Raw genomic sequence first — 13391 nt, 5'->3', positions numbered from 1 at the left:
GCTCACTGTAATACAGGAAAGCAGTCAGAACATAATTATGCTTATCATGTTTGGTACACGGTGAGTGCATGCCTCCTCAAAAAGGACAAATGCATTTACATGACAATATACTGACAGTTGCTACACAGGCTGATAATGTTACAGCATATCAGCAAGTTTGTAAGAGACCATCAAGAGATCATTAACATGTGAGGTATACAGCAAGGAGTCTGAGTTCACAGTGGCTTTCGTTTACTCAGTAGAAACCACATGCTACGTCTCCAGACACTTTCGTCTGAAGTAAACGGCTATAATATACACCCAGAGAACCGCAAATTTGTATAATACCTAGCATCCTAACCGGTTCTACTCACACAGACTAGGAGAATGGCTGATCAGCTAAGCACAAAGGCCAAAACAATGGCATTACCAACTACAAAGTACACACAATACAAATGTCATATCATACCCAAGCTTGTCTTGCTTCTCTGGGGGCATCAAAGACAACGTCTGCAGACTTCTTCATGGATCTACTCAATTGAAACACGGGATGCCTGCAAAGCCTCTCGACCCCTTTCCTAAAACTAAATCTGCCGAACAAGCCTTCCGCATTTCTATTACCAAATTCTTTTCCAGAAATGTTGACTTGGTTATTCGAATCAATACCGAATTCTTTTCCAGAAATGTTGACTTGGTTATTCGAATCAATACCAAGAGGGGAAGCATCACTGTGGCTTTTTTTGTGGTCCATATCAATTCCACACTTCTTCGGTTCATCAGAATCGCTTTGTGCATTATGATGGAGAGCTTTCTCAGCTCCAAGAAGATGATCAGAAATAGTCCTGTCAGTCATGGGAAAATCGACGCCTTTCTGACTTGAAAAAGCTAAAGGTTTCTCCAATTGCTCTGACATCTGAGGCTCATATTGGTTATTTGGGGAATCAGAGCATGATTGCAATGCCTTAACTGCTCCAGCTGCCTCCTTTCTTTTGTTTAAAGTCTTTATGATTAAAGTCTTGAGGAAATTCATCACCTGGACTGCATGAATCAGGGCAGTTAACGGATCGGCCATCTGGAAGAGAAACACACCACATTAGTGTATGCGTTTGATGAAATCTGCAGATAAAAATAAGAGGCGTTTCTGCTAACCTGAGTCATGTTGGGTGCAAAAACCATTGCGATGTTCCGGGCATTCATCTTGTTGTGGTTTTCGTGCTCTACAACATCAGCCATCAGATTAATGGCCCAATCAAGTAATGCTGCTTCTACTGGTGGTAGCATAGAAGCAAGGAGAGCACACTCCTCTTCTGTGTTGCAGTGCATTACTTGTTCTGGTGTAAGTGTGTCCAATACTCCTGTAGGAAGTTCTCGAAACCATGCCTACAAAAATGCACCACAATGCCACAGTGATCATGGAAGCATGTACAAGAAAATATGGGAATAGCATTAATATCTGACAATCCATCCCTCATAAACTAGATCTGCCTCATTCTAACGTCCCTTTGATTTTCTCCTCGTGCTAAGTGCTAACTTAATGCTTATTCTTTCCTAACTGCTTGATAGTTTAGGCTCTAAATATATCAAAGTTGCAGTGAAGGGGAGCTCTCCTTCAAACACTGAAGGTTGAATTTGTCTGTCAGTCTCAGGTCTTTCTCAATCTGGAAAATTAAAAAAAGGAATTACTGGGGAATTATACAATACCTTTATCAACCCAGCAAGGCAGTGTAAGTCAACTTCGTCTGGAACCACTCCACTGTTTAATTGGTCCCTGACATAGACTTCTTGGCTATTTTCTGCGTTAATCCTGAAGATCCCTTCGATCTATGACAGTAGTGGATATATATAAGTGTTCCAGCGGATTGAATACTCACATTACAATTGTTAATTTGTTGGCTAGGTTGGTCATACCTTAAGTCCCTCACATAGGTATAACTTCCTCTGCATCATCAACAGTATTGTGGGCACACTGTTTCCTCTTTGATCATACGAGCATTGCATAGAGATAGGTGAAACCCCAAATACACTCAAACTGCATGTAGAATTAAACCTAGAAAAGGTCAGAAACTAGGACTAAATATGGAATGGTAAACGAGAAGATCATGTTTAAGGTACTATGATGTAGAGCTGAGGTCAGCATAACAGCAAAATACTGGATCAGCAGATGCTATATCAGTAAGGAAAAAGGATCTAACAGCAACACGACAAGGAGAATGTCCATATTCCTTAGCTCAGCCAACTAGGTTAATAAAAGAATTATTGACATCCTGATTTGATGTCATCAACCTAAAAAGACGATGTGAATGTCATTTGTAAATGCAAAAAGGACAGACTATATCTGATGCAAGTACAAATGAACTTACTTCAAAATAAAGATATGTTAGAAGATTCTCTATTAGTTGCCCATGCTGGCCAACAGGCCAACTACGTCAAACAGTCGGATTGTTGCTTCAAGCTCAAGCACAGAAGTAAATCAAGTTCGGCAACAAAATCCATTGGAGGGCTTGCTAAACACCATGTGAGGTTGTCATATGCCCTAACATGTCTTCACTCTTCAGTCTGTTCATTTCTTGTTGCGGGGCACCTAAGCCCAGTTCAGAGCAGAGCAAATCATCCAGAATGACTAGCCTGTCTGTTTAGACTTCTACTTTTTGGCTTTTCTAAAAAACTGTGTTTTTAGCTTGTCTGAAAAGTTACTTTTGGAAATAGCCTGTTGGCTTCTAAAATAAATTTTTAGCTTCTCAACACATAACTTCTCAGAAAAGTGTCTCTCAGCGAGCTTCTCAGTTTTAGTTCATTTTCCTTAAAAACAGCCTTCTAGCTTCTCCAGAAACCATTTTTTCATAACTCTGCTTGTTCTGGCTTCTGGCTTCTAACAGCAGCAGAAACAGAACCAAAAGCAGGAAACAAACATGACCTAAATTCTCATTTGTACTTCATGAAACAGAAAGCAACTTAGTACTTTAAAAGTACCACTTGTCCTTTCTTTTTTCGAAATCAACTTGTTCAATTACTACTAGTTAATTCAAAGCCGTTAACTAATTCCCTCATTTCTAATTCTAACACTTGATCATTTCTAAATGCACTGAAGAACAAAATACAGCTCACTTCCATCAACTTGCTTAGGAGCCTTCTCTGAACTCAATACTGGTGCCTAAACTTCAATGAAATAGTGCTGCACACCAACAGAATTTGGGAACAAGAACAACTGAAAAACATTTTTCATCTAAGTATACTGTACCTTTTACCATTGACTCAAACCGTATCCAGTCCAAACAGTATATTAGCATTGCACGCAGCATGTTTCATTGCCCAATGCACGAAAACTACAATTCCTTCACAGATGCCGTTGACAAATCACACGACAGAAAAACTACAACCGAAGGGAAAAACGAAGAGGTAAAAAACAAGGAATCAACGTTTAGTCATTCATTCACACGGCAGTTCGTAGCGACCTCACCTGGCGCTAGGCGTGGGCCGCGGCACCTCGGGCTCGAGGTCGGCGGGGAGGCCGAGGAACCCGCCGAAGCGGTCGAAGGTGACGTGGGAGACGTGCCGCACGTCCGTGGGCCGCCCAATCCCAATCCCCTCTTCCTCCCCCTCGCTGTCCTCCTCCTCCTCCTCCTCGTCCCCCACGGCGCCCACACTGCACATCACCAGCGACCTCCGCAGCGCCCCCACCACCGCGCCCAGCAGCCCGCCCCCTCCTCCCCTCCCGGCCCGCAGCATCATCGGCGGCGAGACCGTCCCCTCGCTCTCCACCTCGTCGTCCTCCTCCTCCTCGTCGGAGCGCGCGGGCGAGATCTGGAGCCCGAACCGCATCTGGAACGGCGCCATGGCGGCGCGGCGGGTGGTTCCGCCCGGGCTTCAGGTTCGGGAGGCGGGCGGGCGGGCTGCCGCGGTGGTCTTCCTCCCCGTCGCCTTTGCCTCGCAATTTTTATACCTGGCTTCAAACGACTCCACGCTAATCCCCCAGCTTTACCTCGTCCAACCTGCCTGGTTGATTGGTTAATCCCACGTTGTTACTGTCCACTGCTGCTTTGCTGTCCCTGGTTTTCAAATGCGCGGAGTAAAGCGGGCAGAGTGGTTGGATTATGGCGGATTAGTTAAACCCCGGCGTCGGTTGGTGAAGCATCGGAGCCGGATGGAAGCAAATTTTATACATCTGATTTAAAAAAATTCTCTTTCTTATGATGATATATATATATATATTCTTTCTTCTCCTATAATAATATAAGATAAATGATATAAATAAAATCTCACTCTTTCTGGATAAATTCTCATCAAATTTGCTTTGGAGGGCCGCGGGCGGGTGATCTGCTTGTGCGCCGTGGTGCCTGCCGTGCGGTGCGCGAGGAGATCTTTACAGCCTGGTTGCGCGGAGCCAGTTGCAGTTACGGCCAGCCGCAGGCTTACCGGTTACCACGTGCCCGTCGTGCGCTCCGGCTCCCTGCGGTGGGTGGGGTGGAGAGGTGGAGCCGTGAAGCAGCGGCCGCGCGCCCGAGCAGGAGTGGCAGAGAGCGCGCGGTGGGATCGCGTACGGTTTGGTGGTACGGTGCGGTTGCCACGGGTAAATGCGGTGGTCGGGTCGGCCGCTCGGGAGGACGCCGTGCGCGCGGCAGCGTTTCGACCCCTTTTTTCGCTTCCTTCCGTGCCCGGGGAAGGGCAGGGCAGGGCAAAGCTTTCCGGTGCCGGACCCGTCCCGTCCGCGCGCTTCCGTACAAAGGGACATCAATTGCGAGTTGCAACACACATGATGACGAACTCGGTACTACTCGCTAGTAGTACGTACGCGACGCGCGTAACGATTCTGATACAGTGACACTACTGTGTGTATGATCGGTCTAGATAGCGGCTAGCCAACCTGTTGGACACGCACCAGCCACTCTACGACGGAGAGATCGAATCGTCGGGATACCCAGCTACAGCTAGGAGACATGCATGTCGTTGATCGATCCATAGGCTACGTGTGTGGAGTAATTGTGTGTTGCTTTGTGTAAAAGGCAAATCCAGGACCACCCTTATTAATTTCTCCGGCAGCTCGTGCTTATGGTTTTGCGTACTCGCGCTTGCAGTTGTTGCCTTGCCTAATCTGGTCTATCTGGCCAGTGGCTAGCGCATGAACACTGCACCATGGACCAACATTACTTCGCACGGTCGTCGTCAGCATATTTGCCACAAGCAATATCGCCCCCAAATCTGCAGCGGCTTGTTAATTAGTGAGCGTAGTACTGATATATCACTAGCCAACATGTAATCATCATTCATGCTAAGTAGAGGATGCATGACGGAAAGCAGGTGCACTCGCGCTCATGTGATGGACCATTATTCCTCCTAAGATATTCAAACACCATAAATTTTGGTAGCATCGCGCTCTCAAAAAAAAAGTTAGCTAACAGCTTCATCTTTTCGGTCTAAATACAGGCGAGTTAACAAGGACAGGTTATTTACATTTTCTAATTTTCTTTCCCTTTTACCGAGATTGACATTTGAACTTGCCATGCACATGTGCATGCATATATGCTGCTAGGCCGTGTGTATCGTCGTACGTGAAGGTGGCGTGTCAATTGCTTTCTGTTATGCCGTGCCACCTCGACAAGACAGCTAAAGATATCATAGAATTCATGGCACCAGCAGAATGTAGATGAATCCTAATTTACCTTTTTTTTCCTTTATTTATTAAGGACTGCTCTCATTTTACTTGGGTTTTAAGCATGGCTTGCCGGTCGATCGATCGATCTCAAGGATACCAAGCTTTTCTGCGAGCTATCACCTACACGTCGTCCGTTAGGGCATCGCTTTTGGGCAAAGGAAAGGAGGCGATCGATACGGGCTACGTGTTTGGTTTGCTGTTTTCTGATGTGCCTCCTCGATCTGTTGTCAAGTGTTTGCCATATCGACAGTGATACACTGTAACACTGATAGCAGTAGTTCGAGCTGTACATAATTCAACGCAGGCAAAGGGCATATGTCTGTAAAAGAAAACTGGAACCGTGCGTGTGTCATTGAGATAAATCCATGCATCATGACATCATGTTCCAGCCAACTATCTTCCAAAAATCTCCGTGAGGAAATCTTTAGGTTTGATGGGTGCAGAGACGAAATGCACTAGGTCAAATGCCATGCAAACGTCATATGGACAAACAAGTAAGTACTGTGTCTATGAGTCGTATGATCAGTGTCCTCAGTAAGCAGTTGGTTGCACCAAAATTGTCTGGGCACCTGACGATACATGTGTGCACGTACGCACGACTAGACAAATCAGGAGGCAAGATAACTCTTTCGCTTGACGTCTGGTAAGTCAGAAAACCGTCGTCGTGTTATCACAATGCAATCGTAAGCATGCAGTGCTCATGAGATAGGAAAGAAAACCCTGCTCCAAATGATGCGTTAGGAACGAACCCACCATTTCCAGAACCAAGTGGACAAGACCGCCGAAAAAGGGAAGAAGAAAAACAGAAGAGAGGGAAAGAAGCAACGCACCTATGCCTAAGTGCGTGCTACCAGCTGGAGACGATGTGAACCTAAAAGAGACAAGCAAACGCGCGAGGCAAAAGCTAGCTAGTGCACGTTGCTTCGCCCCCAAACATATCGATTTCGGTTCTTGGTGCACGGTGCTTTCTTCGATTTTGACAGGTCGTGACTGGTGAGGAGCTTTGGACTTGTCGATCTGGTGGCCACTCGCAACGGCAGATCGATCGAAGCCAGAATTAACAACTGGACCGATGCAGAACTGCAGAAGCAGCAAGTGTATAACACATGCTGCCGCGACGACGTCCCAGAGACGTTGCTTGGTGTTAGCTTGATGTGAGATCAAGATGGTGTTTTCCTGCAGTGGAACACTTGGAGTAATGTGAGGTTTTCCTTCTCTCTCTCTTTTTATGTGTGGGTGTGACTGTGGCACTGTGGCGACATGACAAGTTCGCACTCCCATGAGAGCAACACTGACAAATACGCGTTATGGATTTTTGACTTTATCGTGGTGGAGTAGGGTATTGCTGTGTTGGTTAGGTGAGAATTGGTAACTTAGCAAACACAAAAGCGGCTGGACACTAGTCATCTGCCCATTACTTCTGTTGGTTAAGAGATAAGACGATATCAGTTCCAGTACTGAGCAAGTGAGCATCATCCTAAACTTGATTCGTCGGTGCTTTCATATTTACAGTCAAAGAGCCCATTATTTGACATTGGCTACTCAGCATAACACATGGAGTGCCCATTTGCTGGGAGTTGCGAGATCGCAACGGATGAGTGAATAAAATTGAATAAGAGTAGCAGATGCAATGTGTAAAGTTGGTGCGTAATAAAAAATGGCACGTGGGGCTTGAAAGAACATGTTTAGTTGCTCCTCCACATAGCGTACCACAAGTTCAGTATTCAGCAATCGATATGCAAGTGGGGTTCATATTATAGGTAGATAACCAAACTCCCAGCCTCCCAGGGACCAACATTAATTCACCGCCATCTGGCCTGCCACTGAGACCAATAGTTTAGTACGTTCCATCACTTCCATGTTCGATTTGCTTGACTTGGGCAGGGAGGGCCTACTCCTGCAGCTGCTTCGTAGTTACAATCTGGAAATCATGACTGAAAATTCACGGTAGATTCGAAAGTATAGCGAGACTACAGGAGTGCAAACGATGATAGCAGACTATTTAGAAACATTTGTACTTGAATAGATAGGTGGCCATATTTCCATCGAGATAAGCATTTATATAATTCAAGTTATATCTACATGCCGGTGAATGAACGGTATGGAAAGGGCGGATTATTAAGACAGTCGTCTACAGCAACCACAGTAACCAGAACACCATGCACGAGATGATAATGGCTGATTTGTAAGGTTAACTGTAGCTAACGTTTCAAGGAGTAGCTATTCCCAGTAAACGCTTGGAACTTGGGCTTGTCCTTTTTCGAGGGTTCATCATCTTTAACAGGAACCTGTTACAGTCATTTAACAGAAATCAGCAACTGCCCATATTATGTTAATCATGAGAACATGATATGTCTGATGTATTGTTCCTAGTACACGGAAATAGAAACAGAAAGTAACATTGGTGACTTAGCACGCTGTCAACCATATAGATCAATTATCTACACCCAAACCCCGCCCAAAGCATCTAAAAAAAAGGAATTTAAATAATGCTGAGAATTATTACTAATTAAATTATCATGTACCAAGAAATGCATAATTCCATATATAATAGCATATACTCTATAGCAAAGCAGAGTATTTCCATCCAATGGCCATCAATGCACACAGCCACACATAGTAGAAAATCTAGAAAAATGGCAAAAATGCACAGCAGAAAATTCTAGAATCTAGAGCGTAACATACTTACAATATGAACTGCATTTGTCAAATAAACAATACATGATGCATGTGAAACATTTACTCCTAATTTATAAAAAACTCGACCGACCTAGGAGGAACTAGATGGCATTATAAATATAAGAAGAAATAGGTACCCAAATTCGCGTCGAAGAGAACTCGAATCTGAGTGATCTAAGCGTACATCCACACCCTTAACCAACTGAACTAGGCTAAGTTCCTAATGTATACTCTTCACAATTATTGATTCTTGATAATTTCTCAGTCACGCACATTTAAAAAAAAGATTTTGCAGAAATGCACGAGATCAATGCAAGCCACTATTTCATAGGAGGTAAAAGAAAATGTTGGTTCCAATGAGTCAAAACTCTTCTCACTAAAAAATCAAGCATATTTTCATTAGGAAAATGTCTGACAGAATTAGACAGTTCAAATGGATTTTGAGTTCATGAACACATATGAATATTGAATTGTTCAGCATGCTCAAACAGTACGCTAAACTTGAAAAGGTTAACTCTTTAATTATCTGACTTGTCAAGATTAACATCGATAATTTGTTGACCATATTCACAAGATTTGATGCAAAGCAAACAAACAAAAACCAAACTTTCAATGAAAAAAAAATGAGCATGAAAATTTGAAAATGAAGAAAAAGGAGCATGAAAATTTGAAAATAACAAGGTGTCATTGCTCTAGGAAATACCTTCTGTGGTTCTTTATTGTTGCTTGCACTTGAACCAAAAACAAGCTTTCCTGTTTTCGGACGAGTGGAATTGCTAGCTCCTGAAGTTGCCGGTGCTGAGGTTTGCTGATTTGCTCTTTTGTTTGAATCTGAAGGTGCAGAACGTGCAATAGAAGGAACCTCAGATGATTGTAGTTTTGAGGTTTTCCCATCCAACCGTTTGCCGGAACCAATAAATGGTTTAAATTTTGGTTCATCTTCAACTACAGTGACTCTACCTGTGTGTTGCCACAGCAAGCAATCTTTAAAAAAGAAAAGAAAAATCCCAATAACACCATACACAGCTAGTGTTTCATGCACTTAAACAATTTGACAGATGTAACCATCAAGGTGGACAGACTTTAGGAATCAAATGCTAGCAATTCAGAATTAAAGAAACTTGAGATTATGAAACCATAGCTACAGCATGCTACAGAGAAGCAGTAATATGGCCAACACTAATTTGAAGAGTTCTAATAAAGAAAAAATACAGAAGCACGGAAAATGTATGCAGCAATTAGCAACTTGATCAGAGTGCCTAATGTTTTGGGGTCTAGTATTTCTTCCGATTATGTTTCTCTTTCATATTATATCACAGTTAAACCTATATAGAATAGAAGTGTAGCTACTAATTCTGGTTGTAGACTACCCAGATATGGCATTGCCAGAAACAGAAAGGTAGTTACTACAATCTAGGCTATAAACACAAATGATAAGATCAGCCCTGTAACACAAGCAGATCTAAAAAGTAAACTGCATTCATAGGCTATGATTTTTCAAAGAAGCTAAATACAAACCTTCTGCAGGTGCCTTCCTTGCAGGAACTGTAGGTTGCTGTGGTTTCTCAGGCTCTTTATAATCAAGGGGAGGTGCAAAGTCCACTTCACAGTCCGTCTCAATGATGCTAACTGCTGAGGCAGGCTTTGTTTCAACAATATCTATATAATACTGTTTGTTGTTATAAGCTACCATGATGCTGTCTCCCGTGGTTAAGCACGAAAAATTTCTTAGAGTTTTCTCCAAGCTGCAAAGTTGCACAGCAAGTAATGAGAATGATGATGCCACATGCCAAAAGGAATGAAGGGATTTTAATAAATAAGTACAGAACAATTTTATTGGTTACTGACATGGCTTTTGGATTTGAGATGTCCAGAAAATCAGTTGTGTGTGGTTGCAACTTCACATATTTTCCCTTGGGAAGGGTCGCGTTTTTTACACGGACAGTGTCACCCTCTTGAAGAAGCATGTTTTGCATCATCTACACATGTGAGAAGACACATAAAATAAATCAGTCGAAACATGCTTCTTTGGCTATGTGTCTGAACGTAGCAGTAAAGAAAGTTCACTTTTTGTACATACCCAATAGGGCATGATGATCATGCCTTCTTCTGCCACAAACTCCAAAACACCGCAGTGTGAAATCCGTTCAGTGGCATCGTTGTGCAGCTCAAATAGCATAGGGTACTCAATGTGCAGGGAAGCTATTACAAAGAGCCCAAACAATTAGATGACACTATTCTCTATGAATAATCAAGTCAGCAAGAGGAAGTTACGAAATTCAGTCTTAAGGTCCAAGGAGAAATGAAATAAAAATGACTAAGCTTACCCAGCCGATCAAGGGAAGATGGTGGCATTATTACTGTATTTGACAACAATAATACAACATCAGAGGTATGACATATTAATTGTGTTTTCTTTTTAAGAAAGACAAACAAAACAAGCCTCCAAACTAACCTTTGTCACCACCTTCCAGGTGTGGCTGAAAAAAGTAGAAAGAAGGTTAAATCCAACTCAACGTGTATAAGCACTATGAAGTGCTAGGTACGAGCTATGAGCAGATGAAATTGATAGCACCAAGGAGCAGCATACCTTATCAAAAAAGGATGCTGGATAACAACGGTAAGTTTGCTCAAAGTTACTGCCATGGTAAGCATATCCCCCGTAAAACTACAGGAATAAAAAATCAGGTTAATTAAGCATACAGCACTTACAGAAATCAGCTTGACAATCAAAAGATAACGCGTACGAGAAGAAATGCAACTAATGTTTTCAATATTGGAATCTGTGCAATTGCCTCAATCTCAAGACGTTCCTCAAACCATGCTCGGAATTAGCCCATAAAGGAATTTCTGTCTATATTGTTTAATAAGAAAAAAATAGCAGTTGGAAACTAAGAATGAAACAGGACTGCAACACAAGAAATACAAAGAATAAACATAACTTCTTGATCACTCAGGAGTAACATCAAGGAGATATTGTGTACTATAACGTGTTCAATATGAAAAGTTCTATGGGGCTGACCATTCTTAGTTTAGCCTGTAGCTATCTAACCAAGTGGTTTAATATTTTGGTAGGACTAGCAAAGACTTATACATCTGGATTTCAAAAGGGCATGTGCTTTTCAGACTACGAATAATCAGTTTTCATAATGCCAAATTTGTTCCGTTGAGGCAGCATGGATGGGCTTGTTTGCTGTACACCTATGGACCTGCTACAGGTCATCAATAATAAATTTGAACATAGACTAGGTGAACTATCTAACAGTGTGGAAATCCCAAATGTTAGGTGAACGTATCCAGATGGGACAGATAAACCTGCTTAAGCAACCAGATGGTTAGACATAATGTGTATGACAACAAGTTGCACAACATAAAACAAAGAATTGAAACTGGTGGTATTATGTGATGCGTACCATTTTTGCCGTGGACTTTTGCTCCAACTTCTCTCAACCTGCTATCAGCATATAACATAAAGGTGTAAGAATATAACTACTGAGCTTGCAATAGAGCAGGCATTGATGTAAATACCTATTAACAGGGTGCCACAACAAAAAAGTTTGTGTAACAAACTTCATGAGATCAATAAGCAAACGCGATATGAAAAATTAGCATAAGCCACAAATAGTATCTCTGCATTGCTGCAGGGTGACCATGAACAGAATTACTGATATCAGTTATTATGCATTATTAGTAGAATAAATGTTGTTTCAAAGTAAAATGACATACAGGAAAAATGGCAACCGTGAATCAAAAACCACCACCAGTACCCAAATCAGTTCTGTTAAGCACCAACATATCATGTATCTGAATTCTACAATCAAACCCACACATCATGCCCACTAAATACTGCCAAAATCACTGCTTTGATCACAATAGAGAACCGATTTGATATGCAAGATAACACCTTTATCACAGTTATCCCCAAGGACCCAACCAAATTGTCCAAAAATCATCAGCCAGCTCAAAACTTTTCCCAGTAAACACCAGCCAAACACCGACAACAATACTGGCATTCACAATGAACTGAACAAGTCACCAAAACCTAGAACCACATTGTTGCATTATCTAGTAGTCCACCAACATCGGGTCCAAGTAATGTCCTCAGGTAATCCCAAACTAACTCGACCCGAAACAAATATGATGGGTGGGAACGGAGATATCTGCATTTTGCTGCCAGTGGGAGGAGGCAACTACAAGTCTACACCAAACTTATGATAATCCAGGTGCGGACTTTGCGTGGGGAAAACAAACTGCACCCGCACCTAGTGAGATCCAAGTCCTACGGCGTCAACTGAGATCGCTCGTGCGAGCTTTAGAAGAAGGCCCTAATCGAACCGAACCATAAACATGGATGGATGGACTAGATAGCTAATACATCCACTACAAGCAGATGCAGAGAAAGTAAAGATTTGAACTTGATTTGGTTGCTCGCAAGCAGTTAAAAAAACATCCAAGTAAAAGCGAGTTAGGGTTCCTTACCAGCAGAATAATCAACCTCAGGTCCGGAGTCCGGACGGATCTCCACTCCACGGCAATCCAACACCAGTGGAGGGGAGGAGGACGACCCACTACGAGGGAAGAGTTCCTTCGAGCAAGCAGGCGCGCGTCGATGGAAGGAGGCTGGAGGCGAGTTCGAGTGATCGATGGCGCGGGCGCGGGTGATGGGCGGCGGTGCGAACCGGGGGCCCGGTGCGCATATATCCCGACCCACCCGATGCCGAGTCGTGGTGGAAGTGAAACCGGGACCAGATCGGGAATCGATGTTGCCATCCGATTGGAGGGGGAATCGAATAGTTTGCCGGAACGATGCCGTACATATAGGCCTGTTTATGGATAATCAGCCCGAGTAACTTAACCTGATCTACAGTTCCAGCTGAACGGACTCGGCCCTCAAAACAGGTTTAAATAAAAAAACCTGAAAAATCTAACTCGAAAAAACCCGAGCCCAAAAATCTAATGTCGCGTCCGGCACAGGCTTAGCAATCTGGCGAGATGTTGGGCTCGGGCCTGGGAGTTTTCTATCGGAATTCAAAGCTCGACCCGACGTTTGAACAAGCCTACATACATATGGAGATATAGGTGC

The 13391-nt window shown here is 43.1% G+C and overlaps 2 protein-coding genes across 4 annotated transcripts; both read right to left on the bottom strand.

The window, feature by feature from the left end:
• Nucleotides 1-65: 65 nt before the first annotated feature.
• On the bottom strand, nucleotides 66-4078 carry LOC133924814 (rho GTPase-activating protein 5-like). Of its 2 annotated transcripts, none has more exons than XM_062370530.1 (5): nucleotides 3437-4078; nucleotides 1888-2026; nucleotides 1681-1800; nucleotides 1129-1359; nucleotides 66-1051 (listed from the first exon to the last, which is right to left on the bottom strand). In XM_062370530.1, the coding sequence occupies exons 1-5, from the start codon at nucleotides 3811-3813 to the stop codon at nucleotides 443-445; spliced, it is 1476 nt and encodes a 491-aa protein (XP_062226514.1). In that variant the 5' UTR covers nucleotides 3814-4078; the 3' UTR covers nucleotides 66-442. The 2 variants fall into 2 exon arrangements, with proteins under 2 accessions (XP_062226514.1, XP_062226515.1); XM_062370531.1 differs by having other exon boundaries at nucleotides 1888-2008; nucleotides 3437-4075.
• A 3552-nt stretch (nucleotides 4079-7630) lies between these two features.
• LOC133924812 (uncharacterized) lies at nucleotides 7631-13056 on the bottom strand. Of its 2 annotated transcripts, none has more exons than XM_062370529.1 (10): nucleotides 12788-13056; nucleotides 11722-11762; nucleotides 10899-10976; nucleotides 10764-10788; nucleotides 10636-10668; nucleotides 10389-10510; nucleotides 10157-10287; nucleotides 9827-10053; nucleotides 9012-9268; nucleotides 7631-7917 (listed from the first exon to the last, which is right to left on the bottom strand). In XM_062370529.1, the coding sequence occupies exons 2-10, from the start codon at nucleotides 11722-11724 to the stop codon at nucleotides 7831-7833; spliced, it is 963 nt and encodes a 320-aa protein (XP_062226513.1). In that variant the 5' UTR covers nucleotides 11725-11762; nucleotides 12788-13056; the 3' UTR covers nucleotides 7631-7830. The 2 variants fall into 2 exon arrangements, with proteins under 2 accessions (XP_062226513.1, XP_062226512.1); XM_062370528.1 differs by having other exon boundaries at nucleotides 11722-11759.
• Nucleotides 13057-13391: the final 335 nt, after the last annotated feature.

The sequence above is a fragment of the Phragmites australis genome, chromosome 7, assembly GCF_958298935.1.
Source record: "Phragmites australis chromosome 7, lpPhrAust1.1, whole genome shotgun sequence".
Lineage (NCBI taxonomy): Eukaryota > Viridiplantae > Streptophyta > Magnoliopsida > Poales > Poaceae > Phragmites > Phragmites australis.
This window is presented reverse-complemented; position numbering and strand designations above follow the sequence as displayed.

Coding starts and splice junctions, on each gene's coding strand:
- LOC133924814 (XM_062370530.1), bottom strand. CDS start 3,813: ATGGCGCCGTTCCAGATGCGGTTCGGGCTCCAGATCTCGCCCGCGCGC. Junction 1,801..1,887: donor ACCTATGTGAGGGACTTAAG/GTATGACCAACC, acceptor CTACTGTCATAG/ATCGAAGGGATCTTCAGGAT. Junction 1,360..1,680: donor GCCTTGCTGGGTTGATAAAG/GTATTGTATAAT, acceptor GCATTTTTGTAG/GCATGGTTTCGAGAACTTCC.
- LOC133924812 (XM_062370529.1), bottom strand. Junction 10,789..10,898: donor CAGCATCCTTTTTTGATAAG/GTATGCTGCTCC, acceptor TACTTTTTTCAG/CCACACCTGGAAGGTGGTGA. Junction 10,288..10,388: donor TGATCATCATGCCCTATTGG/GTATGTACAAAA, acceptor TCACATGTGTAG/ATGATGCAAAACATGCTTCT.